We start from the raw sequence: 27,504 nt of genomic DNA on the forward strand, positions 1-27,504 counted from the left end.
ACCAACTTTCAGCGCAACACAGCATTTATTCACTCAACAGAGCACTGACTGAGATTTTCCCACACAATGTGCATTTTAAAACAAACAGCCCATGGCTGCAGGACCTCGGGATACACAAAACTACAGTGCAAACAGGCCAGGCCCAAAAGGGTGAAAGGGTAAGGTGTAAAGAAGCAATAAACAAAGAAGAATTAATGAAACAGATAAAGGAACTGAGTGTGGGAGCTTTTCACATTGAAAAAACGGAGTTTAACAGCAGAGGGGTTCAGAACTTTTCCCAACTCGATTTTATTAATCTACACACCAGAACTCCTCTCCACACCCTGATGTGTGTGTGTGTGTGTTGGAGGGGGGGTGGGTCTGTGAGCAGCGTCTTATAAAATGCTGATCATTTCAAACTTTCTGGGATATTCTCTTTATTATCTGTTGTTAAACCTAAATCTGTACATGGTCCCATTTTGTGCTTGGCCTATTTTGTGCAATGGAGAGTGTGTGTGTACGCATCCATACAATGATCAGACATAACATTACCATGACCTCTTTGTTTCTTCACGCCCTGACCACACAGGAGCACTTTGTAGTTCTACAGTTACACACTGTAGTCCATCTGTTGCTCTGCATACTTTTTTAACCCCCCCCCCCCTTCCCCTCTGTTCTTCAGTGCTCAGGACCCCCACAGAGCAGATGTGATCAGACACAGCAGTGCTGCTGGAGTTTTTAAACCCTGCATCCACACACTGATGGTGAAAAAAGACTTTAAAAGGGACTTTGAAATTAACTGCAAAGTGCTCCTGTGGTCAGTGAGTGTGTAAGCTATAGCTGATCAGTGTATATACAGCAGAAGGCCCTGATATACTGAAGCGGTAGTGGGCATTTTGAAATAATAGCAGGCCAGAGCCATAGTGTTCCACATTAACTCAAAGAGGAAAAACCTGATGTTTTTTTGTTAAACATCAAAAATAAAAAAAAAAGAGATCAAAATTGTTCATGGAAAAATAAATTCAGTGACCACTGCCTGGTCTTCGTCTTCTGCCCAAAACACACGAAAATCCACTGGACGCTCCTCAATAAATGCAGATCAACAGCAGAACAGTAATAAGAACAATATAACAGTACAAATAATAATAATATTATTATTAATAATAATATTATTAATAATAATAATAATATAAAGCTTTTGATGACCATGCCAACATTCAGCGCAGTGGACAGAACATTACAATCCCCATCTGCTCTTAGATACATACTACACTGTATAAAAAAACCTTTCAAGTCAACGAGAAACCAAGGACAGTTCATTTTTGGGGCTGGGGGGCAGTGGGGGAACAAACGGAGTAGGAGGTAGGGAGGGGGAGGGCCTATGTGGCGTAGCGTTTGGTCCACTGTTTGGCTATCCTATCGTGCTCCGCTCTGTTGGTCAGGTACTGTGTGGCGATGCTTCCCACCAGAGGATCCGCTGTTAAAACACAGGAGAGGAAAAAGTATTAGAAGATAGAGCCACCTTTAATCCATCACTCATTTTACCACCTTAAAACCGCAGAGAGTATTTACCAAAGTCATTAATCATCCTTTTAAGTTTTTGTTCTATACAATTTGAAAGAAATGGAGAAATAAAACAGCTTTGTTGTCATTGTTTCTGCCGCCAGAATCACTCTGACTGACCCCTGCGGGGTGGGAACCAGGGTCCTCCTCCTCTTCCTGGTCTCCAGGGGCTTTTCTGTGTTGTAGCCCCCAATAAACCACTGTGATGTGATCTGTTTCTGACCAGTGTGCTGATCTACACACAACACTCACCGCTGCAGTAGAGCTACAAATGCAGAGTTAGATATTACAGATACTTCCACTTAGAGATGCTGTATTAGGAAAATAGGGGAGGTCAAGAAATGTTGGTCACAAAGAGAAGGTTAAGGTTAAGACACTGAGAAGAATGGTCATTTCACTGGAAGTGTATTTTTAATGTCTTTGAGTGTCTTTTCCATACTGCAGTCTGGGGGTTAAGAGGGGGTCAAGGTTAAGCTATTTTAGCCGCAGAGGAGTATGCCCCCTTTGGCTGAGAGCTTTTCGAGAGGGTCATCCTGATCACCCTGAAGAGTTTGTGTAAACAAGGCTGAGACTGTGAGAGAGTCTCTTTATCAACGCTTTGGGATCAGCCTCCAGCAAATTCTCACCATTACTGACTGACACATGAGTCTGGCCCCAGGTCAGCCGCTGAGGGCAAGGGAGCCATGTAGAGTCACGGGCAGAGGTCTGGGGACACCCCAAGTTATAATCTACATACTGTCTACACACTACACATGTACAGTATGGATGAATGCTGTATGCACACTGTACATTATTGCACATGGTTTTAATGTACATTCGGTGTATATACTGTAAAAGCTTGTTATATAAACTTGTAAGCATTGTACCTGTTTATATATTGTTGCTGTTTGTGTGGATCAATCTGTATTGGTTATAGTTTAGAAGCCACTGGATGGAGATGAGTCAGTGGACAGTTCCTAAATCAGGAGCTTGTATCTAATTGGTTCAGTTTGATGTTATGCGTGGAGTCAGTGGGCGGATCCTAAATCGGGAGCTTGTGTCTGATTGGCTGTAGATGTTTCTCTTCTGCAGACACTCTCCTGATGGTGGGGCTCGTACGGACTGATCTACCACAGATCGTCATATTCTATAAAATCTTATTTTGGAAAATACATGTTTTTAATTGGACAGCGACAATATACTGATTTGCAATATGTATAGCGATTTATATAATTGATGCACGTTCTTGCCCTTGAACTTTTCTATTTTTGCACAGCAATAATGTTTACATTGTCTTGTACTTGTACTATAATGACAATAAAGATAAATCAATAAATCTATAAAGGTTTCTTTGTTCAGTCATTTCTAAAAACATTAGCTAGGGTTAGTTTCTATGTAATAGGCACAGTGGTGCTGCAAGGAAACTGTCCACAGGTAGGTGTGTTTGTGTGTGTGTGTGAGTGACTAGATGAGTGTGAGTGACTGAGTGAGTGTGTGAAATTGTCCACAGGTGTAAGTGTGTGAGTGACTGGGTGAATATGTTTGTGTGTGTGAGTGTGTGAATTATGTGAATTTTCTTCACATTAACATGTGACCCAAAATAAAAAAATACATATAAAAATGTGCCATAACCTTTTAACACAGGCAGTGTTTATTGTTGTATTTACTTGTATGCACCAAAACCTGCAGGTGTGTGTGTGTGTTCACTATTAATTTTGAGTATAAACTAAACAGAAAACACATTGTAATTTAGCAGGGGTGCTTGAGCTGTAAGTGAGTGTTCTCTACAAGGGTTAGAGGACGCGGCACACTGAGGTGTTTGATGACGACTCTGTGTGTGTGTGTGTGTGTGTGTGTGTGTGTGAAGGTAAAAGGCCTATGAGGGTTAATTAACTGTCATTGGGCCCTGGTCCTCTTTAATGAGCTGCGTCTCATTGATCTCTCCTCCATGAATAACACCTTCAGGAGCTCTGAGGGAGGGGGAGGGAGGCACACATTCCCATTCACCCCTGCAGCAAAGAGCTGGCTTAATGTGTGTGTGTGTGTGTGTGTCTGAACCACTGAGCTCAGTTATAAAATCTGCACCGCTGTGAAAGTGGGCTCTAACACAGTGTGTGTATGTTTTTGTGTATTACTCAGGACTGCGAAAGAAAACCAAAAGGAAAGCCTACATTAAAATCATTTTCATCTCCTGAAATTAATGCTTTACATCTGATGCTGGAACATTGCTGTGAGGATCTGATGGTCCTCACCCACAACAGCATCAGTGAGTGTCAGGTGCGGATGTTGGTGATTAGTTCTGGATCACACTCACACCACTATAACTCATCCCAGAGGAACTGAATTGAGCGCCATCACTCCAGAGAACACAGTTCCACCGTTCCACAGCCCAGTGGTGGGGGTTTTAAACCCCTCTGGCCCACATGCAGCATCTGAAATGGTCTTAATATCTATCTATTAATATCTAATACACACATCTACACACTTAAACAGGACCCTGCGTCCTCAGAAGGCATAAAGACAAACATGTCTGAGTGTTTGTTTAGATGCTGTCCTCTATTACATCTCCTGTGGGGGACAGGAATGCCTCTTTATTCTCTTTATGACTGTAAACAGCCGTTACGCCGCAGTTCCAGCAGGAGATCGGTTCTATTAAGAAACAACGCCATCGGCTTCACCTCCAGCTGGAAAACGATTATTGTTATGGTGGCTGTGATGTTCTGGAGCATGTGCATTTTTGTTCCCATCAGGACGATGCCAGAAAACAGTGGTAATGATGCCAGGAGCCATCTTCCCCTCTCATTCCGAGGCCGGGATGAGATGGGACTAATTTGCCTCCTGCCATGGAGCGAGGAGCTGGACGTGAGCCAGACTGTCGTCATTAACGCCGCATTTCCGCAGCCGTCCTCGGTCACATATCGATTAGCTCTGCCAGAGAGGATGCTAATCTTTATTTACACAGATTGCCTCAAGATGCTCATTCAAAATCCATCGGTCTAAAGCAGCGAGAAGAGCAATGACGACTGTGTGGAATGTTGACCGTTTGGTTACCATTAGAAAGAGCATTAGAGTAAGTTGGCCAGTGCTGGGAAGAGTAGTCTTCTGTTATTTCTCATTCTGAAGTTGCTGTAAGAATATTTTTGTAGTTTTGCTGCGAGAACTTAATAGTGAGGTTTAATTTGCCTGTGGACGGCTGAGACAGGTTTAACCACCCGCAAATACGTCAAGTGCAGAGAGTTTAGAATGGCCCCGCCCCCTCGTCTAAGTCTGTCCAATCACAGCACTGGACCAGCGTTTATGTGAGAGCACAAAGACGAGATTAAACGCAGCAAAACAGACACAAGAAGAGTGGAGACATTTGAGAACTGAGTAAAACGGAGAAAAAAGAGAACCGGGCGGAAACGGCTAAAAACCAAAGCTTCTGCTCCTCGCTCCTCACTGCTGTGCGCTCGGGGTCGGGGTGAACAGCGAGTGGCTGTTCATTATCATTTAAAGGAACAGGTGTTGAAAGCGGGCGTTCAGAACAGGGCTGTTTACACAGGGGGAAAACACAGTTGTGGGGCTCGTGGGGTTTGGACTGAATCAGGTCACAGATGTTTCATTAAGAAACAACTGTGGAGGAGTGGAGTATATGTCGCCTTTTAACCATTCACACAGCGGCCATGCAAAATGTCCTGGTGACTAACCAAATTCCAGTCGTATTTGAAAGGCACACAGCAGAGTATTTACATTCCTAATCAGCTGAAGAGGGACTCTGTGGAGTCATAATACAGATTAAAGCCACAAATCAGGGATTTCAGGACAAAGCACAGAGGTCCAGTTCTGAATTCTCTGAAAAAGCAGGAGGAAGAGGTGGGGGCACGCTGCTTTTGTTTCAGGAACTCCGCTCTGGAGCTTAGGAGTGGCGTATTGAACTCAGACTGAGATCTGAATGCGTTTATCAGCAGGGAACCACACACACTCAACAAACTCAACAGGCCGCATAAAGAGTCCTCTCCCCTGATTCCTCTTCACGGTATGAAACCCCTGACATCTACAGCTCTTTTCCACCAACAAGGAACTGAAACGGTTTCAGACTAAATTTGGAACTGGTTCGTGAACAAGCTTAATCCCCAGCTGGAACCAAAGAAGAGTTGGTTCTTCAGCAAGAACTGTGACGTGGTCTGTGGGCATGTGGAGTGTTAGGGTTAGGGTAACTCAGGAAAGAGCTCAGAGCTTCACACACAGCGTTATTCCCCAGTGGATCTAGACGGGGTCATTTATGTAATTTCATATAAATAAATAATAGGAAATAAAACAGGAATGCTCTGTTTGTGTGTGTTTCTGGAGCTGTGTTTGACTCAGAAAGTCACATACATGGGGCCTAAAAAGTTAGAGAAGCAAGCTTGGGGCTGGGCACTGGGGATGGCTGCCAACCACTGTGTGTGTGTGTGTGTGTGTCTGTGTGTTCACTACCTTGGATGAGGGGACCCACTCTGTGGAGCATAAACCAGTTCAATCAGAGACAACAAAACGACTCCATCTCTTCATCTCATGTTACATTTAAAACTCCACAAAATTAAATAATAAATAATTACTTTCTGGAGGTAAGAAACACAGACTGCACCTTTAAAGCCTGGTGTGTTTATCCCCGTGAGGGTCTCAGAGGAGGATCTTACCTGGGTTACAGTCTGTGAGGAGGGAGCAGATGGACAGCAGCACTTTGGAGATGGTGAGGGCAGGGCTCCAGTTGTCCTTCAGGATGTCCAGACAGATCACTCCCTGACTGTTGATGTTGCAGTGGTAGATTCTCGTACGAAACGTCACCTGGAACAACAAGCAGGGCTTTAGTTTCCCACTTACATATTTACTCAATACCAAGTGTGGACTGGATAGGTGTAAAGCTCCAGCTCTGGGCTGTGGAGCAGGGATGGAGCTTCATCCGGTTCCTCTGGGACGAGCTGGAGAGGGGTTTATGATCCTGAACTAACCATTCAACATCAGCACCTGACCTCACAAAAGTTTATTTGGCTGAATGCCATCAAATGCACACGGAAATGATGCAAGGTGAAGTGTAAAACACCTCCATCCCTGGGATTTTAAATCAGGAGGAAATTCAAGAACATGTTCAAATATTTACCAGAAACAAACACAGACCTTCCACACCACCCTTCACCCAAACTATGATCACACACATGACACACGAGAGAGAGAGAGAGGCAGAGACACAGACAGACAGAAAGAAAGAGTTAGTGTATGTCTACGGCAGAAATAAGCAGAGAGATTGACAAAGAATGTGTGTGTGTGTGTGTGAGAGAGAGAGAGAGAGAGAGAGAGAGCTAGACATTTTGTGTGTGTATGTGAGAGAGGGAGAGAGTGTGTTTCTGTGTGTGTGAGAGAGAGAAAGAGAATGTGAGTGAGTTTGTGTGCGTGTGTTTGTGTGTGTGTGTGGGGGGGAGTTAAAGAGCCTGAGAAACGAGAAAACAAAACATCAGTGAGTCTGCCCTTTAGGCCTTCAGTTACTCAAAAGACACACACACACACACACACACACACACACACACAGAGTTTATAAACTGAGGTGATAGTGGAATAAGATTTAACAAACAAATATTAAAGTTGACCTCAGAAGCAGAACAGAATGATGGAGGGATGAGAGGGAGCCTGAGGCAACTGAGCTGACCTCAGGTCTCTGCTGCTGCTGGAGGCTCTGAACCCAGTGTTAAACAGAGCTCAGTCCTGCTCTGGCCCTGGGCTGAGAGGAATCCGTCGAGTCACTTCACTGTTCAGATCCAACGAGAGCTCTGACCCACAGCTTTATTCTTCACGACACGCTGCGGGAGACGGACAGCGGTCTCTGCTCCTCCAATAAAACCACGTTAAAAAAACTATCTGTCAGAAAGAGTCTCCTCTAGGAACCCTCCTCCAAAAGTTACACAGTGCAGTTTCTGCAGTGCTGAACCCAGAATAGAAGGGCAGAGGCTCTGTTCTCCCTGTTACAGCTCAGTGAAGCATGACAATGATTTTGAGGTAAAATCACTACCCAGTGTTGCTTTAAAGCAGCTTCCAACAGGCTGGAGATACTCCACTAGCGGGTGCAATTAGATCTGACTGTGCATCATTGAAAGAGAAGAAACTTGGAGCCAAACTCACATCCGTACAATCTTATGTATTCATGTACCTTCACGCCCCTGCAGTGTGTGTGTGTGTGTGTATAAACAGAGTGTGTGAGTGTGTGTACAAAGTGACGCCATGTGTGAGTCTGCAGCGGTCTGGGGTTCAGGGTTTAGTTTCATTCTCAGAACGACAACACAAACCTGAACATCAGGATTTCTACTATCTCATTTACACACACACACACAGAGTGAGTGAGTGAGAGAGAGAGAGAGAGAGGTGGGGGGAAGTAGAGGGTAGAGAAAGTGAGAAAGTTAAAGATAAAACTATAAATAGAAAGGGAGAGGAAGTGTTTGAGAGAGAGGAGGAAGAGAGAGAGAGAGAGAAAGAGAAATAAAGAAAAAACAGAAAGAGACAGAGAGCCAGAGAGAGAGTGTGTGAGAGAGTGTGTGAGAGAGAGAGAGAGAGAGAGAGAGAGAGAGAGAGAGAGAGAGAGACAGCTGTGCACCCGTGGAGGTTGTGACCTGCAGAAAGTGGCTGAGTTTCTCCACAGTTGCTTTTTTAGAGGCTGCTTCGGTTGATATCATCAATATATATTGATTTTTTAGAGGAAGCGTCGGTTGATATCATCCTCTGAACCCCCCCCCACACACACACACACATACACAGATCTGTAACAGTGTGAGAGCCAGAGTGTAACCTGAGATCATAGACAGTTTTGAATAATTGTAAACAAAATACTTCACCAACACAAATCTCAAATATTACGTTACACACACACACACACACACACACACACGTGTATGCTCATTAATATTTGTAACAAATCTTCAATGTTTGTGTCCACTCCCTGTCCCCAGCTGTCACTGAAATACAGAAGAGAAAGTGTCCCCTCAGCAGAGTGTCCCCAGTTCCCAGAGAAGGGACGGCTTTAATCTGATGGACAAGGAAAAGTATGTTATTTCCCAGAATGCATTAGGGGTTTCAACAGACCTTGGGGGGTTTGAAGGGGTAGTCGGGGGTGAAGGCGATGTCCAAGAAGAAGACTCCGCCCTCGTACACAGAGCCGGGGGGACCCAGGATGGTGGACCTCCACTCATAGATGTTGTCTCCTTTAGGACCAGCGCTGGGAAACACACAAAACACACACCGTTTAGAGAAAACAGTCACACTGAATCAACCAGCACTGAAACAGCAGCAAAAAACCCCGCTCCCCCCCAGACACACACAGGATACACACACACACACACACGCCCCACTGGAAATCAACAAGCTCTTAAGAGAACATCCACTACCCGATTCTGTTTCATTGGGAGGTGTATGTACAAACTGGGAGGTGTATTTACGGATGGCTGGGGCAGCACCCAGAGCAGGGCCAAGGCTTAGGCAGCAAGTACGAGTGAAGGACTGTGGGAAAATGAGTGGCACAAACAACTATCCCTCTCACTCATTTTACTCCTGCTAGCCTTTTATCCCTCCCTTTCTGTTTCCCTGTCTCTCTCTCTCTCTCTCTCTGACTACTAGCCCCTTCTCTCTCCCAAGACTCTCTTCAATGTGTGTTTAATGATTGTGCATGTGTGTGTGAGAAAGAGAGTGTATGACGAAACTAAACATTAATGTTTATAGAGAAATCCCCCTTCTCAGAGACACAGAGAACAGAGAGTCAAAAGGATGACTAAAATAGGTTTTTAAAAATGAGACAGAGAATTTCAGAGACAGAGAAAGAGAGAGTGTGTTTGTGACAGACAGACAGAGAGAGAGAGAGAGAGAGAGAGAGAGAGAGAGAGAGAGGAGGTGTGTGAGAGAGAGGAATCTCTCTGGTGATTTCCTCCCAAAATTGTCCAGCTGCAGTCCAGGCTTTGCTCCAGTTCTCAGCAGCTACAATAACACACAGACACACACAAAATCGACAACATCGCAGCCAAGAAAGCGTTAACAGGTTATCTTCCAGATATAGAAGCTGACTTTTCATGTTCTGATCGCAGGATGACACTGATGACCCGCCAATGTCCTCCTTCCTCTCATCCATTAAAATGTGTTAATGAAAGTCCCAGAACTCCAGAACACCCAGGCCTGACTCGATCCCGAGCCTCCAGAACACACCCCACCCCCCGAGAAAAAACCCAGGCCTGACTCGATCCTGAGCCTCCTGAACATCCCCGACCCCCCGAAAAACCCCAGGCCTGACTCGATCCCGAGCCTCCAGAACGCTGCTCAACCCCCGAGAAAAACCCAGGCCTGACTCAATCCCGAGCCTCCAGAATGCCACTCAACCCCCGAGAAAACTCCAGGCCTGACTCAATCCTGAGCCTCCTGAACATCCCTGACTCCCCGAGAAAACCCCAGGCCTGACTCGATCCCAAGCCTCCAGAACACCCTCACACACCCTGAAGTTATAAGAGCAGAGGCTCACCACCTGCAAACGCTTCACTGTGAACACAACCAGCAAAGACCCCGGCTTTTTCACTTCTCCATCTGGTAAATCTGCTCCTGGTCCTGAATATCATGAGGACGTAGTTAAGTATCATGAGAGCGTAGTTAGTTATCGTGAGAAAGTAGTTGGGTATCGTGAGGACGTAATTAGGTATCGTGAGGACGTAGCTAATTATAGTGGGGACGCAGTTAGGTATCGTGGGGACATAGTTAGGTATCGTGAGGACGTAGCTAATTATCGTGAGGGTGTAGTTAGGTATCGTGAGGACGTAGTTAGGTATCGCGAGGACGTAGCTAGGTATCGGGAGGACATAGCTAGGTATCAGGAGGACGTAGCTAAGTATCAGGAGGACGTACCTAAGTATTGTGAGGACGTAGTTAGGTATTGTGAGGACGTAGCTAAGTATCGTAAGGATGTAGCTAGGTATCGTGAGTACATAGTTAGGTACTGTGAGTACGTAGCTAGGTATCGTGAGGACGTAGTTAGGTATCGCGAGGACGTAGCTAGGTATCGGGAGGACGTAGCTAAGTATTGTGAGGATGTAGCTAAGTATTGTGAGGACGTAGCTAAGTACCGTAAGGATGTAGCTAAGTATCGTGAGGACGTAGTTAGGTACTGTGAGTACGTAGCTAAGTATCGTGAAGACGTAGTTAGGTATCGTGAGGACGTAGTTAGGGATCATGAGGACGTAGCTAAGTATCATGAGAATGTAATTAGGTATCGTGAGGACGTAGTTAGGTATCCTTAGGTATCGTGAGGATGCAGTTAGGTATCGTGAGGACGCAGTTAGGTATCATAAGGCAGTAGGTAGGTATCGTGAGGACGTAGTTAGGTATCATAAGGAAGTAGGTAGGTATCGTGAGGACGTAGTTAGGTATCATAAGGAAGTAGGTAGGTATCGTGAGGACGTAGTTACGTAGTTAGGTATCGTGAGGACGCAGTTAGGTATCATAAGGCAGTAGGTAGGTATCGTGAGGACGTAGTTAGGTATCATAAGGAAGTAGGTAGGTATCGTGAGGACGTAGTTAGGTATCATAAGGAAGTAGGTAGGTATCGTGAGGACGTAGTTACGTAGTTAGGTATCGTGAGGACGTAGTTAGGTATCGTGAGGACATATTTGTGAGTTCTCTTTGGCAGTGTAAAAGCCATCAGAGCTATGGACATTCTCCAACGTCCCACACAGAAAAGACTCTTCTCGTCCTTTGTGGTGACCCGTGCTTCAGCTTGTGTCCGGCTTTTGTCCCTTGCCCTTTAGACCAAAAAGAAGAGGAAGACAGCAGGGAAGAAAGGGAAAGAACAAATCCCCAGCAACGCAAAGTAGCTGTTGAGGGTCTTTCCCTGCAAAAAGCCCAGGAAAATGTGGTGCCGTGACCCTGCTGTAGAGCACAGGCCCTTTGACCTCCGCATAAGGAGCAAACCAATTGAAACAATCCCGATTGGCTTGAATGCTGTCACCTAGCAACCGCTCCCAGGGGGATGTAGGATGCCAGTTTTGTAGAAGGCATTGATCTCCATGGAGACGACACCAATACATGGCACACTCAGATGTAGCATACACAAGTACCCCTTTATAATGTATAAACAACATTTCATGACCCCTCAACTCTAAAAAAGGCACTATTATAGGGAACTGTGCAACTCCGCTATTGTAGCTCTACTGCAGCAGTGAGTGTTGTGTGTAGATCAACGCACAGGTCACAAACTGACCACATCACAGTGGTTTATTGGGGGCTACAACACAGAAAATCCCCTGGGGACCAGGAGGAGGACCCTCGTTCCCAAAGGAGAATCTGATCTTCAGTAGATCAGTTAGTACAAGCCCCACAGTCAGGAGATAATCTGTAGAAGAGAAACATCCACAGCCAATCAGACACAAGCTCCTGATTTAGGAACCGCCCACTGACTCCTCCCATAACTGCCAGCAGAGCCAATAACACACAAGCTCCCGATTCAGGAGCTGTCCACTGACTCCTCCCATAATGTGCAACAGAGCCAATCGAACACAAGCGCCCACTAATGACTCCTCCCATATCGTCCAATAGAGCCAATCAGACACAAGCGCCCACTAATGACTCCTCCCATATTGTCCAATAGAGCCAATCAGACAAGCTCCCGATTAGAAACAGGCGCCCACTGATGGCTCCTCCCATATCGTCCAGGGGGGCCAATCAGACACAAGTTACCTATTAGGAACCGCCCACTGATGACTCCTCCCATATTGTCCAAAAGAGCCAATCAGGCACAAGTTCCCTATTATGAACCGCCCACTGACGACTCCTCTCATATCGCCAATAGAGCCAATCAGGCACAAGCGCACACTAATGACCCCGCCCATATCGTTCAATAGAGCCAATCAGAGACGGGCGCACTAATGACTCCTCCCATATCATCCAATAGAGCCAATGAGACACAAGATCCCTATTAAGAACCACCTACTGATGACTCCTCCCATATCATCAAGGAGAGCCAATCAGAAACAAGACCTTTATTAGGAACCGCCCTCTGATAACTCCTCTCATATCGTCCAGCAGAGCCAATCAGACACAAGCTCTGGATCTACACAGAGCTGAAGATTTGTTCCTCACCTCATTCATCTAAAAGACTTTTACTTCATCAATATAAAATTAGAGACATGAGCAGAACACACACACACCGCAAAACCCCTCTCCTTCCTCATACATTAATGCAAAAAAACTTGATGAGAACAAAGCAGTGCTGATGTTTCCAGACCAGAGTACGGGATATTTTATACTTTCTCACTCACTCTTTCTTTTCTCTTACTCTTCACACACACATTTCCCTTATTTGCTTTTCTTTGTTTCTCTCCTTTCTGTTTTCATCTACATCTGTCCCTCCTCTCTCTCCTCCATTGCCCCCCTTTATCTCTATCCCTTCCTCCTCTCTCTCCCTCCCTCTTCCTCCCTCTCTTCTGTCTCTCTCGCTCTCTTTCGCTCTAAAGCACTTCTGTTGACAACATTCTCTCTATTCTTCACTCATCTGTAATTCATGCCATCAGTGTAATTGCTGAATGGACACAGTATCCACTCACAGTGTGTGTGTGTGTGTGTGTGTGTGTGTGTCTACAGTCACCTGAGACCAGATCTAACACTGTGACCGACTCAAACGGAAATCCTGCCTCGGTTCAGAGAGTCTGGAGGCAGGGGGCTTCATATCCCCACCAGCCCTAGTGACCTTAGGCTCATGTGCAGCTGCTCTAGAGCGTCTCATTTCACTCCACGTTTTCCAAAGAGAATACGCCCTGCATCCAAACTGAGTGCCGCTTCGAGAAGAAGGAAGCCTCGCCTCTCCTCCATTTGTTTGTTTGTTTGTTCACTGTTTGTTTGTTGGTCGTGTGCTGTGGAGTCTGTCTGCAATAGCTGCGTCTGCGCTGAACATGTATCGACTATTGGTTTGCAGCGTCTCCACTGTGAGAGGGAGGGTCAGTGATGTACAATAACAATAAACCAGAGGAATACACAATAAATAATAATAATACAGTATTAATGAATTCATGTTTAAAACACTGCATTATTTCCAAATATAGGGATGTAATCAGCTCAATAAACTGATAACATAGTTATATATATATATATATATATATGTGTGTGTGTGTGTGGCTGTGATTTGACATTTTGTAAAAACAATGTAATGCACCTGCATCTATGTGGTTGGCACTCTGCACATTGTGTGTGTGGGTTTATGTATAGCAGGTGTATAATATATATATATATATATATATGTGTGTGTGTGTGTGTGTGTGTGTGTGTGTGTGTCTGTCTATCTGTCTGGGTGGGAGGCTTTGTTAAACCCACAACTTCAGAAAGCACAAGAGGAAGTTGGTACATGTTACAATGACTATAGAGAGAGTGTGAATATAAGATAAAGTGAGAAGAGCGAGAGAGAGCGAGAGAGAGAGAGAGAGTGTGAGTATGTGTGTGTGTGTGTGACTCCACCCTGTGCCCATTTTGCCTGTTGAGGAATCTTGATCAGTGTTTTGGCAGAGAGCTGATGAAAGAATCAAAGGATGTGGTGATTAAAAGAGAGAGAGAGAGCAGCAGTGACACATACGCACACACACACACTCAAACACTTCTCCTCACCTCCACCTTCAGCCCGATGCCAACCAAAACTCAAACACTCTGACTTCAGCGTGAAGAGCCTGATCAGGAGAATATTGCCTTTAAATGTGTCAATTGGCTTTGTGACATCACAAAATCCTCACTAAATAATCTCAGAGCTCCACAGGCTGGAGCTCCACTACCCAGAGGGGGGGGGGGGTTGTGGGGATTGTGACCTTAGGTGTCCCATTCTGTTTCACGCTCTTCAGAAGGGATTATACACACTGTGTATGTGTGTGTCACAGTGTAAAGTTCTCTGTTAAAAGGATGTCTACAAAATTTTGGACACGTAGCACATGGAACCACTGGCTGTAATTGTGTTCAAACCAGAAACATTAAAATCTTGGCTCTGCTCTGAGTGAAGCAGTTTGTTTCTTGATGCCGTCTCCGAGCCCTGGCACAGAGCATGAATTCTTATGAAGGAGTCGGACTGACGGAGCCTGCGGAGCTGGCGGAGGAACAAGTTCTGGGTTTGTATTTTGTTCTGATCTAATTCTGAAGTGCAACTTTAGCTTGAAGTAGCAGATGTGAGTCTAAATCCTTTAAGCCGGAGGTATACTTTCATGTTGGATGTGTTTAAGCCTGGTAGGATCGGGGTGATACACAGAGTCATCGACTATCATCTGATGTTGTCTGAAACACAAAAGTTGAGAGCATTGGGCGAGAAGAACCGGGAGGCCTTGCCCTTAAGCGAAGGAGTGACTCGCACTCAACGGAACCAGAACACAATCCCGAGACCACATTCAACTCTATGTACAACTATTCTATCTACAACTGTCAGGTACTTTTAGCTGTGAATGTTCTTCAGAGGTTTTGATATTTCTTGTTTTTTAATTATATTTTTATATTCTATTTTTTATTTTTAATAAAAAAAATACTATTTTTCGGTTGTTACCTCTTTTTATTACTGAGTACTTTTTTGTCCCTTTGCTGCTGTAACACTCTGAATTTCCCCACTGTGGGACTAATAACGGATTATTTTATCTTGTCTAACACAGAATCCGGATATGAACAGAGTTGGCTTAAGATCAGGAAATGTAGTGAATTTGTGACTGTAAACAATACCTATGTTCAGGCACCAATCCTCTAAATACAGAAGTCTAATGAGAATTGTTTTAATTGGAACAGATTATAAACAAATGCCTTGTTCAGTGCATGTAAACCTCAATGTGAGAATCTGGAGCCCACCAACCCCTTATTGAGTTTCCTCTGTGTTGCCTGAGTCAGAAAACACACAATACAACGAGGCGTTCCGATTCTGCTCCGCTTCTGACGTCAAGTGCCAAAACTTTAGAATGGCTCCGCCCCCTCATCTGATTCTGTCCAATCACAGCGCTGGACCCGTGTTTGTGATAGCGCAAAGACGAGGTTAAACACAGCAAAACGGACATAACGAGCATGGAGAAATAAGAGTAAAAAGCACTGAGTATAAAAGGTGAAGAAAGAGAACCGAGTGAAAACAGCTAAAAACCAGAGCTTCTGCTCCTCGCTCCTCACTGCTGTGCGCTCAGGGTCGGGGTGAACAGTGAGTGGCTCATTATCATTTAAAGGAACAGACGCTGAAACTCACACACTCACCCAGTCATTCACTAACACACTCACTCAGTCACTCACACACACTCACTCAGTCACTCACACACACTCACTCAGTCAGTCACTCACACACACTCACTCACACACGCTCACTCACACACGCTCACTCAGTAACTCACACACACTCACTCAGTCACTCACACACACTCACTCAGTCACTCACACACACTCACTCAGTCACTCACACACACTCACTCAGTCACTCACTCACACACTCACCCAGTCACTCACTCACACAAGTAGCTAGTTACTGTATGAGATATGCTTGACCCTGCATTATTTTAACCCCAGCTCCCTTTAACTCCTTAAACAGAGAATAAACCATGGCCCATTTCCCTCTTTTTCAGGCAAATCCATTTGTCCTGAAAGCTGCAGATATTCCAGAGCTGCTCTTGTGCTCGATGTCCCGGCGTGAAATCTGCTTCTCCTCGCCTGAGCCCTGGCGGTCTGACATGAATATAAGAAAAAAACAAGTGTCACAAAAGATTACACACACAACTCGCGGCAGAACGTCCAAGCAGACACCGGCCTCACCCTCGCCTCGGAGAGAGAGCTCCACTCCTCCAGAACTGACTCAGCTCACCACAACCTCAACCAACCACACACTCACAGCGAGGTCATCTCAAATCCAGTCACAGCGCTCATATTCAACACTGTGAGATTGATGGAAGAATATTACAAGGGCACCGCTGTGAGGATATGGTGGCATTCCGCCACATAAATATCAGTGAGGTCAGCTGCTGATGATGGGGTATACATTCCGGATCATGAACACCACTCCAACTCATCCCAGAGGAATGAGATAAAGCTCCATTGCTGCAAAGAACACAGCTCCAGCCCAGTGAGGGGTTCCAGAACGTTTTCTGTAATGGCTCCCTTTTGTAGATATGAACATTTTAAAGCCTCCAGATTGTGACACGTCTGAATCCAAACTCTGCTTCTTTTTAAAAAAACAAACAAAAAAGTTAAAAAAAAAAAAATCACATTTACAGTGGAATTTCAAAAGGGTTGTGTGATGTTTGTATGTATGCATTTACGTTGCTGCACTGCACCCAACCCCCCAACCCCCCCCAAAAAAAAAAAACCTGCACTGCTTACCCTCCAGGGGGCATACCCCCCATTTTGGGAACCACTGCTCTAGCCCATGCTTGAGAAAATCTTAAAAATCTGTATCTGATTGTGCATTAATCTTTACCAGAGACTCCCAGCCAGCATCACTCACTCACACACTCACACAGTCATTCACACACTCACCCAGTCACTCACACACTCACCCATCCAGTCACACTCACCCACTCACCCATCCAGTCACACTCACACACTCACCCATCCAGTCACACTCACACACTCACCCATCCAGTCACTCACACATTCAGAGCTGTGGACAGTTTCACACACTCACCCAGTCACTCACTCACACACACACTTACAGCTGTGGACAGTTTCAGACACTCACCCAGTCACATACTCACTCACACACTCACAGCTGTGGACAGTTTCACACACTGGTGTGTCTGGACTGTGGAAGGAAACCCACACAGACACAGAGAGAACACACCACCACCTCTCAGAATTTCAATTATAAAATAGAATATTTAAAAATGCAAAAGCCACAATGTAAACTCCAAGCAAAATATCCTTTAAACACACACACACAAATACACACACACACACACGCTCTGACACGTTTCTTGGCAAACACACACATTTGCAGAGTCACCAGCTAAGATTACCATCAAGGTTAACAGCGTTTGGACTAAAACCAAAACTCAGCTTTTAAACTCTACACTTCTCACCCTTTCCTCAGTTTCTTCACACTACACACACACACACACACAGCAACATAGAGCCAGTTATGAGCTTTAAATCATCCCATAAATATAAACAATCAAAAAGATAACCCAGTCACATTTATCGAGCCCTGCTCCAAACAGCCGAAAGTTCCAGAGTAAACCAACACAATTTAAACCCCTTTAAACACCCCTCACCCCACAGCAAGCACCGCAAATACAATAAATGCCACACACACAGCAAACACAGCCTCCTACCTGCAGTTCGGTGGTGGGTCAAGGGTTATCTCCGCCAGCTCCTTCTGAATCCTGCGGAGAAAAGGAAGACAGAGTCATTCATTCCTTCATCATCATTTACAGCAACTGTATTCATGACGTGAAGAAGAAATCAAGTCTGGGGCAAGATAACGAACCTAAACACACTAAAGAAGAACAGCCCACACATGTAACTGCAATATTGAATGTGAGCAGCATGGTGGCGCTACAGGTGGAGTCTCTTAGCCCTTTTTCACCAGAGAGGAACCGGTTCAGTGCATGGCCACAAACATAAACAAGTTCCTTCACGTTCAAGTTTATTCCCAGCTGAAACCAAACAACAGTGATTTCTTCAGCACGAACCGTGGGCGAGTCGAGATAAAGAAGCTCCAGAAAGAGCTCAGAGCCTCAAATACAGGGTTATGGCACAGTGGAGCTAGACGTGTCATTTACAATGTGGTATATATTCTCTGAAGGCTTGCAGGAAACTGTAGTGTCTGTGTTTAACTTGTGTATTCAGGTCAGTAAAAGAGGTCATGTGACCACGGGTGCCAAAACTTTTACACACAACTGGACACACACAGTGGCTGCTGTTTAAAAGTCTGTATCATAATATCAGCCTTGTTGTAGTTTTGCTTTTAAGGACCACAAGGAGTAATAATGAGGGTCATTGTTTTCCGCTCAGCCGAGAGGAAACGTCTGTATGTGTGCGTGTGTGTGTAAAGCTGTGGTTTACTGCCTGATGATTATGTAAGCTACAGATTGCTTGTGAAATCTGATCCACGTTCTTTCAGCTCTGGAGCTCCTGAAGGCTCTTAGAAGGAATAAAATCATCCATGCGTAAAAAAACCCTCACTTTAGCAAAATGAGGTTTTAAACTCTGTACATCAGCCAAAATATTAAAACGACCTCAATGCTTCTACAATTATTCAGCGCTGCAGTGACACTGACGTGGTGGTGGTGTGTTAGTGTGTGTTATGCTGGTGCGAATGAATCAGACACAGCAGTGCTGCTGGAGTTTTTAACCCCCTCAGTGTCACTGCTGGACTGAGAATAGTCCATCCATCCAGCCAACAGCGTCCTGTGTCATTGATGAAGGACTAGAGGACGACTGACACACACTGTGCAGCGACAGATGAGCTACTGTCTCTGACTTTACATCTACAAGGTGGACCATCGAGGGAGGAGTGTCTCACAGAGTGGACAGTGTGTGGACACAGGGTTTAAAAACTCCAGCAGCACTGCTGTGTCTGATCCACTCGCACCAGCACAACACACACTAACACACCACCACATCACACCTACTCTGTGGGGGTCCTAAGCACTGAGGAACAGTGAAACGGGGTCAACAGTTTCACTCTGTGGAGCTGATGAGTGTGGAAAAAAGATGGCTTTAATGTTATGGCTCCTCCCAACTCTGGTGTACGCTGGAGGACTGCAATAAAACGGCTCCGGTGTTCGGTTTAACTCTGTGTAATTTGATAGCACTCTTTCTCCTGATGTGGAACATTTCTGATTAAGAGCTGGGTGGGGGGGGGGTCTCCTGTCCTGCCCTCTGCTTCAAATTTCAAAGCAGCCTCCAATTCCTCTGCTCGTAATATAAGCTCAATCTGTGGTAGACGCTGTTCCACAGGCCGTGGTGGAGACTGATTCACAGCAGCACAGTGATTCACACTTGATTATAAATACCTGAACAAATAATCAATTATAAGGTGCTATCTGAGGTGGCAGCACAATAGAGCAGCAGGTAGTGTCTCTGTCACAGCTGCAGGGTCCTGGAGGTTGTGGGTTCGAGTCCAGCTCTGGGTGACTGTCTGTGAGGAGTGTGGTGTGTTCTCCCTGTGTCTGCGTGGGTTTCCTCCGTGTGACTGTCTGTGAGGAGAGTGGTGTGTTCTCCCTGTGACTGCGTGGGTTTCCTCCGGGTGACTGTCTGTGAGGAGTGTGGTGTGTTCTCCCTGTGTCTGCGTGGGTTTCCTCTGGGTGACTGTGATGAGTGTGGTGTGTTCTCCCTGTGTCTGCGTGGGTTTCCTCTGGGTGCTCCGGTTTCCTCCCACGTTCCAAAAACACACGTTGGTAGGTGGATTGGAGACTCAAATGTGTCCAAGAGTGAGTGAGTGAATGTGTGAGTGTGTGTCCCCCTGTGAAGGACTGGCGCCCCCTCCAAGGTGTGTTCCCACCTTGCCCCCAGTGATTCCGGGTAGGCTCCGGACCCACCGCTGCCCTGACCTGGATAAGGGCTACAGACAATTAATGAAGGTGCTGTCTGAATATATCTGCAATAGGTGAGGCACAAAAACAGAATCACCAGTTAGTGTTCTAGAGCAGGCGTGCTGAGCTACAGTTAGAAAAGACACTGGAAGTTCAGCTCATGTCCTGATGTTCACGCCGGACATCATCTTCAACGGCAATATTCATTCATCCACAGTCGGACGAACACAGATTAAGCTGAGGAGAGATTAACGGTGGACGTCTTCTCCACACACATTCACCGTGAAGGCAGCCCATTCACTGCCAGAGATTTTCTCACACAGGGTTTGAGGGAGAAATACAGACACCTCTTTGAGGAGTTATATTTGTTTCTTTCCTGACAGTGCATGTATAATACACTCCCAAATAGCACCCTACACCCTACATGGTGAACTTCACAAATTTTTAAACTAACACGTTAGACAGCTTAAAGCCCATAATATATGCTTTAATTATCCGACATGGAGTACACCACCATTATTTTATGACCTACACTGTGCACTACATAGGGTGGAGAAAGATACTTGAGATTCAACCCTAGTGTTTTGGAGATGTAGCTGCAATGACGCAGACATATCAAACACACAACTGCAACTTCTTATTGATCAAAGTGACAAATCCCCGTCAGAGTGAAATTATTAAAGTGACTTGAATTATACACAGTTGCTGCGCAATGAAAAACCCATATTTCCATGTTAGTGGATATTCAGTTGTATCGTTATCAACTACATCATTTGAACACAGTGGTCCACTCCATCCTCCACCCTCTGACTCTACCTTGGACCCACCTCTTGGCGCTGGTGGAGAGTTTGGCAGCCGTCTTGCTGGAGATCTTGGCCTCTTTCTTTTTTGGTGGAGCTGGATCCCTCTCCCTCTCCTCCGGCTGCTCCACAGGCCCCACGTCTCTCTGTTCAGCATCTGAACTTCCCCCGCTAGTGTTCGGACTGTCGTCCGGCCTCGGCTGGACCTCACTCGACATCCTGATCTGGCAGACAGAGAGAAAGAGAGGGATTCACTAATTTTTCATTCATTCATTCATTCATTCATTATCTGTAACCGCTTATCCAATTCAGGGTCGCGGTGGGTCCAGAGCTTACCTGGAATCATTGGGCGCAAGGCGGGAACACACCCTGGAGGGGGCGCCAGTCCTTCACAGGGAAACACAGACACACACACATTCACTCACACCTACGGACACTTTTGAGTCGCCAATCCACCTGCAACATGTGTTTTTGGACTGTGGGAGGAAACAGGAGCACCCGGAGGAAACCCACGCGGACACAGGGAGAACACACCACACTCCTCACAGACAGTCACCCGGAGCGGGAATCGAACCCACAACCTCCAGGTACTAGAGCTGTGTGACTGCGACACTACCTGCTGCGCCACCGAACCTCCCGATTCACTAATTAGATTCTTTAAAAAAAACACCAAAATTAATAGGACTCCTTGGAGCAGCTGCACATGAGCCAAACGTCACCCTGCCCGGGAACAGTGGAAGTGTGCTTTGTGGAGTGATGGGGATCCATTCAGTTCAAGATACGATGGAGAGCAGAAATAATCGTCCGGCACCAGGACCTGACCTCATTAATAACGGCTGAATGTCATCAAATCCTCCCTGAAATTAATTAATACCATTAATTTTTATTTAATTCAGTTTCATAACGGCTTTCTGCGAGGGATGTCTGGCTCCATTCACCACCGCTGTGAACAGTTCTGACAGCTCTGCAGCTGCTGATGGATTCTGAAAGATGAGTGGAGTTCCCCTTTAAACCTAAGGTTGTTTATATGCAGCGCACCACTGTTCCGGGTCCAGGGTGATTTGAATGAACCTGTTTTTAACCTCAAAGTATTTAACTATGACTGCCAAGCCCTCCATAAACTACAATCATCTAATCCCAGAACACTTCACTCTTGCTCTAATGGCTATGTGCCAATCACTCGTTGCTGTTTTAATGAAATTTATGAGTAACTTCCTGCCTTCTTCTGCTTTGCCTCGCAAATAAATCTACCACCATCAAGTTTAGAGCTATTTTAAGTGGAATGTAGGCCTGAGTGTTGTAGTGGTCTAAGCGTTAACCTTAATCAGGAGGTCGCTGGTTTCAAGCCCTGTGATGCTTCAGATCAACAAGGCTGAGAGTCCCAAAAGAGAACAACTGGCCTTGTCCTCTCTGATGGCGCTTTTCCACTGCGTTGTATTTACTGGACTCTACTCTCTGATTGGTCCCTGGTTGGTTTTAAATTCCCACTGCTCCCCCCTGAAATGTATCGAGTGTCGTCTCTAACCCCATCTTTAACGGGAACAGTGGGCTTTGGAAACCACAACAAAGGCAGTGGTAATGTTAAGTGATGTTTACTCATGGTGTATTGGCGTGTTGTTGTTGTTGTTGTTTGGGACTGAACACAGCTCCGTCATCAGTTCAGACAGATCAGTAGAGTTTGTTCCTTCCTTGTTGTAGCGTCCAGCTCTCGCTGGATTCTTTTGTCGGCCACCGATCCAAGGAGCGTTTGAACCTCTTCAAAACAGCGTAACTTTACGAGCTGCCGTCGTGAGACGGATAAAAACAAACATGATCTCTGCTGCAGCTGGAGATTTTACAGATGGAGAGTTGGTGCTGGACGTCTGCGTTGCATGGCGCAGAGTGACGACTCTCTCTGGACAATCAACGCTCTGCAAGGTTTACACGCCACGGTTTAGTCCCTACTCGACTCACTCTGAACCACGAGAGAACAGCCACTAGCCAGAAAATCACACACCTGCGCTGTCCCTTCTCTCGACCGACACGTTTTTGCTCCTGTAACGCTTTCCTCACACAGAAAACACATTCTGTGGATAAGGTTGGTCCCTGAGCACCTTCGAATGTGGTTTGAGTGATTTGACCCTAAGCAGATCACAATCACAACGCACCTTCGCTGTGTTTACACCCGGACGAGTGAAATCCGAACGTGACCCGATCACCAAAGACGCACCTTAACTCCAGGTGTAAACAGTTTGAATTGAGCTGAATGATGTGGAGCATGGCTGAGTGAAGTCGCTCCTCTCCTCGTCCCACTGAGGATCAGCCGACTTCAGGGCGAGCTTAAGTCAGGCTTAACACCGCTGAGCCCCAATCCCCTCTTATCTCATTCAGAACCCAGCCCTGTCGTCCTGTTCACTCACAGAGCTTCACTAAACCACTCAGGACCATCCTCAGGGTCCCTTCGTCACATCACACGCTGTAAAGAGGAAGCTAGGGTTTTTTAGATCACACCAGAAATGGAGACACAAGCGACAACTAGCAGGTTCTGCCACATTCCTTATTTATTAATAACCACATGTTTCTAGGGCCCTCCTTTAAATAGAGTACTCTGGATTATTTCATTTGTCTGTTTACGTCTGTCTGTCTGCTCACCAGTCTGTATTAATGCCCGTATCTATCTATTTACTAGTCTCTCTCTGTCTATTGATCTGTCTTTCTGTCTCCTTTTCTATTTATGTCCATCTGTTTATCTCTCTTTCTATTAATATCTGTCTATTTGTCTGTCTCTCTCTCATTGTCTGTCAGTCTCTCACAATTTATCTGTCCATTTAGCTGACTGTGTGTCTATTTATCTGTCCATCTGTCAGTATATCCGCCTGTCTGTCTGACATGTTCCCGCAGTAGAACAGCAGCTCATCTCTGATCACCTTGAATCGTTGCAGTTCTGAGGAGATTGAGTCCCTGACCTCGGCGCTGTCTGTGGTCATTCTTTGATTAAAGAGCTCCTCTGAGATGGACTGACTCCGAAGAGAGATCTGAGCTCACTGCCGGGGCCTTTAATCTACACACACACACTGCTGTGGTCTTTAAACCCCAGCCCTGGAGAGAATGGCTTTTACAACGGCAAGGCTTTGTTTATTGAGAGTCCCGTCCGGTCACGAATTTCCTCTGAAACTCCTCACAGAGTCACAGATGTAAATTAAAATCCGTAAGGCCTTAAAAGTGTCTCAGGGTGTGTTCGTAGCGGTCAGTTTTGCTTGGATTACAGCGAACGTTTCTAAAATAACTTTGCTGAAGTTGGTTTCAAGTGTGAACTCAATATGGACCAAACACAGGATGTAAAGTCACTAAACGCACGGCGTGAGAACGGAGAAAAACAGCGGACCTGCTCTGTTTTGACAATATTTCTCTATCTATTTTACCACCTCTCACTATGGTTCATGTTTGTAAAAACACCTAACACTAAAGCCCCTTTCACACATGCGCTGTAACCCAGACCTGTTCCAGAAGTGCATATGTGAACAGAGCCGCTAATGTCCCAGAGTATTCGCTGCAACTCATGCACGTGCTGCAAACATTTAATATGATTTTATTGACATTGTACATCATAGAACATTGTTCATTCACTCCCCCTCCTCCATTTGTCCTGCTGATCGTGAAGATAGTTTAGGGATTAGGGCTTTATGGACCCTGGCCTCCAGGCCTTTCAGCCCCAACACCACTTTTCTAACCATTATACCACGGCTGCCTCTGCCCTAATACCTTAAAGCAACACTAGGTAACATTTGGTGTTGTTGTTCTCGGGCCCTGTCTACAGTTGCACAGTGTAATTCACACTTACAGAACTCTCCTGAAATCACAGGGCATTGGTTTCCTACCCTCATCCAAATGTTACATAGTGCTGTTTCTGTAGTGCTAAGCTCGGAATAGCATCGACAGAGGCTCTATTCTCCTTGTTACAGCTCAGTGGATCATCACAATTATATTGACGCTGGAATTTTAAGGAAAAAAACAACTAACTGCTGTTGCTTTAACCTTTTTGCTTTTACATATTTAAATCTAACCTTTAACTCTAATCCTATCCTTATGTCCCCACAATGGGGGTATTAAAAAAGACACACACACACTCCTCCCCTCCATGTGTGAGAAATGCAAGAACAACTCTCATATTTCTCATCTCCTATTCTCTGTTTCTCTTTTAAAAGGAAATCGGTTACATCGATTATTGTGGCAGAAAAATAATAAATAAATAATACACCCTCAAAAAACCAACCCCTAAACTGAACCCGGGCTCCCGAGTGTCCACCACAGCCGCAACGACTCTTTAAAAACTTTTACAGCAATAAATACACGTCTGATTCACTTATTTTTGGCCACGTTACGCCGCGAGACGCAGAGGTGAGGAGCGGCGGTAGAAACGTGGGAAGGACGTTTGTTTCTAACGCCATGAAGCGTGTGCTCAGCAGAGGTGTCGTTCTCTAGAGAGTCGGCTCGGTGTCGGTTCTTTTAGGTGAGCCGATTCGTAAATTAAGGAGCTTATTCTTTGTGATCTAGGGCCAAACAAATGTGTAGCTCTAATGTTTAATTGATTTAATTGGCTATTTCAGTGAAGTCTAAAGTGGCTCAAATGACTAAACAGCTCTCTTCCTAGATATCAAAACTTTTCTGGTCCAGGTCCAGTCCAAATTCATATTTCTCGTGGCCCACTTGCCACATGGGTTGACGACACTTGGCTCGCTCACAATTTGCAGCACTGAGCAGTTTCCTAGCTGTGTGACAATATACACGACTCAAATTAACAAACATTACTCACTGCTGCCCTCTAAAGGGCCGTTAACACTATTGAGGACATATAATTTAGTTATTATTCTGTATAACACAAGGCATCTAAATATGTTTTCTACCTTTTTTCATTGACGTGTAATTGTCTCAGTTTAACCAGACATTTCACATTGTTTTTGGAATTTAAATACAACACAAGCTAATGTTAAAAATCCTGTAAAGTAATTATAACCTTTACATGCTACAATAATTACATGGTTAATAACAAACTAAACAAAATGTATGTAAATTAGTTCTTAATTTCTTTGTATAATAAAAAAAAAACAGTGTGTCTGAATACTAAATTGAAAATTAAAATCTAACAAAAACTGACAATGCTACAAGATGAAAGAGTCGACTCTTTATTGTGAACCGAGCGATTTGCTATGAAAGGACTGAAAGGAGTCGAATGGCCATCGTTAGTGTCTAAAGCACCGCACCCTCCCCCTACAGAGCTTTTCCCGGGGATTTCACGGCTCTTACAGCCTCACTTCACTCCACACACATTCCGCACAACAACATACACACGAATAAAACCGTTTACCTGTAAAGCTGAGGGGGAGAAGCCGGGGAAATAGTCCAAAATCCGAGGTCAAAGTCGTGTTTTCCTCCCGTGAGTCCTTCTTCTCTCCGCGGCGCTAATGACACACAGAGAAACAACAACCGGACCGCCCCCCCACCTCTCTCTCTCTCTCTCTCTCTCTCTACCTCCTCTCTGTCTCTCTCTCTCTCTCTCTCTCTCTCTCTCTCTCGCTTTACCTTCTCTCTTTCTCTACCTCCTCTCTCGCTTTACCTTCTCTCTTTCTATCTCCTCTCTCTTTACCTCTCTCTATCTCTCTCTCTACCTCCTCTCTCTCACTCTCTGACTCTCTCTACCTTCTCTCTGTCTATCTTTCTCCACCTCCTCTCTCTCTCTCTCTCTCTCTCTCTCCCTCTACCTCCTCACTTTGTCCCTCTCTCTCTCTCTCTCTACCTCCTCTCTCTGTCTCTTTCTCTCTCTACCTCCTCTCTCTCTCTTTCTCTCTCTACCTCCTTTCTCTCGCTTTACCTCCTCTCTCTCTTTCTCTCTATCTCGTCTCTCTCTGTTTCTCTCTTTACCTCCTCTCTCTGTCCATCTTTCTCCACCTCCTCTCTCTCTCTCCTCGCTTTCTCTCTCTCTCTACCTCCTCTCTCTCTTTCTCTCTATCTCCTCTCTCTCTGTTTCTCTCTTTACCTCCTCTCTCTCTCTCTCTCTTTCTCTCCCTCCTCGCTTTCTCTCTCTCTCTCTACCTCCTCTCTCTGTCTCTTTCTCTCTCTACCTCCTCTCTCTCGCTTTACCTCCTCTCTCTTTCTCTCTCTCTCTCTCTCTCTCTCTCTCTCTACCTCCTCTCTCTCTGTTTCTCTCTTTACCTCCTCTCTCTGTCGCTCTTTCTCTACCTCCTCTCTCACTCTCTGACTCTGTCTCTACCTTTCTCTCTCTCTCTCTCTCTCTCTCTCTTCCTCCTCTCTCTCGCTTTACCTTCTCTCTTTCTCTACCTCCTATCTCTCTTTCTATCTCCTCTCTCTCTCTCTGTTTCTCTCTTTACCTCCTCTCTCTCACTCTCTGACTCTGTCTCTACCTTCTCGCTCTGTCTATCTTTCTCCACTTCCTCTCTCTCTCTCTCTCTCTCTCTCCCTCCTCGCTTTCTCTCTCTCTCTACCTCCTCTCTCTGTCTCTTTCTCTCTCTACCTCCTCTCTCTCTCTTTACCTCCTCTCTCTTTCTATCTCCTCTCTCTCTGTTTCTCTCTTTAACTCCTCTCTCTGTCTCTCTCTCTCTCTCTACCTCCTCTCTCTCGCTTTACCCCCTCTCTCTCTTTCTCTCTATCTCGTCTCTCTGTCTCTCTCTCTACCTCCTCTCTCTCTCTCACTCTCT

General features: G+C 45.4%; 1 protein-coding gene across 2 annotated transcripts; it reads right to left on the reverse strand.

The window, feature by feature from the left end:
- Positions 1–26,349, reverse strand: LOC136699573 (ubiquitin-conjugating enzyme E2 E2-like). 2 transcript variants are annotated; one of them, XM_066674392.1, is made up of 6 exons: positions 26,157–26,349; positions 20,840–21,031; positions 17,808–17,858; positions 8,608–8,740; positions 6,180–6,327; positions 1–1,456 (listed from the first exon to the last, which is right to left on the reverse strand). In XM_066674392.1, the coding sequence occupies exons 2-6, from the start codon at positions 21,028–21,030 to the stop codon at positions 1,359–1,361; spliced, it is 621 nt and encodes a 206-aa protein (XP_066530489.1). In that variant the 5' UTR covers position 21,031; positions 26,157–26,349; the 3' UTR covers positions 1–1,358. The 2 variants fall into 2 exon arrangements, with proteins under 2 accessions (XP_066530489.1, XP_066530488.1); XM_066674391.1 differs by having other exon boundaries at positions 20,840–21,036; positions 26,157–26,347.
- Positions 26,350–27,504: the final 1,155 nt, after the last annotated feature.

Source organism: Hoplias malabaricus, chromosome 6, assembly GCF_029633855.1.
Source record: "Hoplias malabaricus isolate fHopMal1 chromosome 6, fHopMal1.hap1, whole genome shotgun sequence".
In the NCBI taxonomy this organism is placed as follows: Eukaryota; Metazoa; Chordata; class Actinopteri; order Characiformes; family Erythrinidae; genus Hoplias; species Hoplias malabaricus.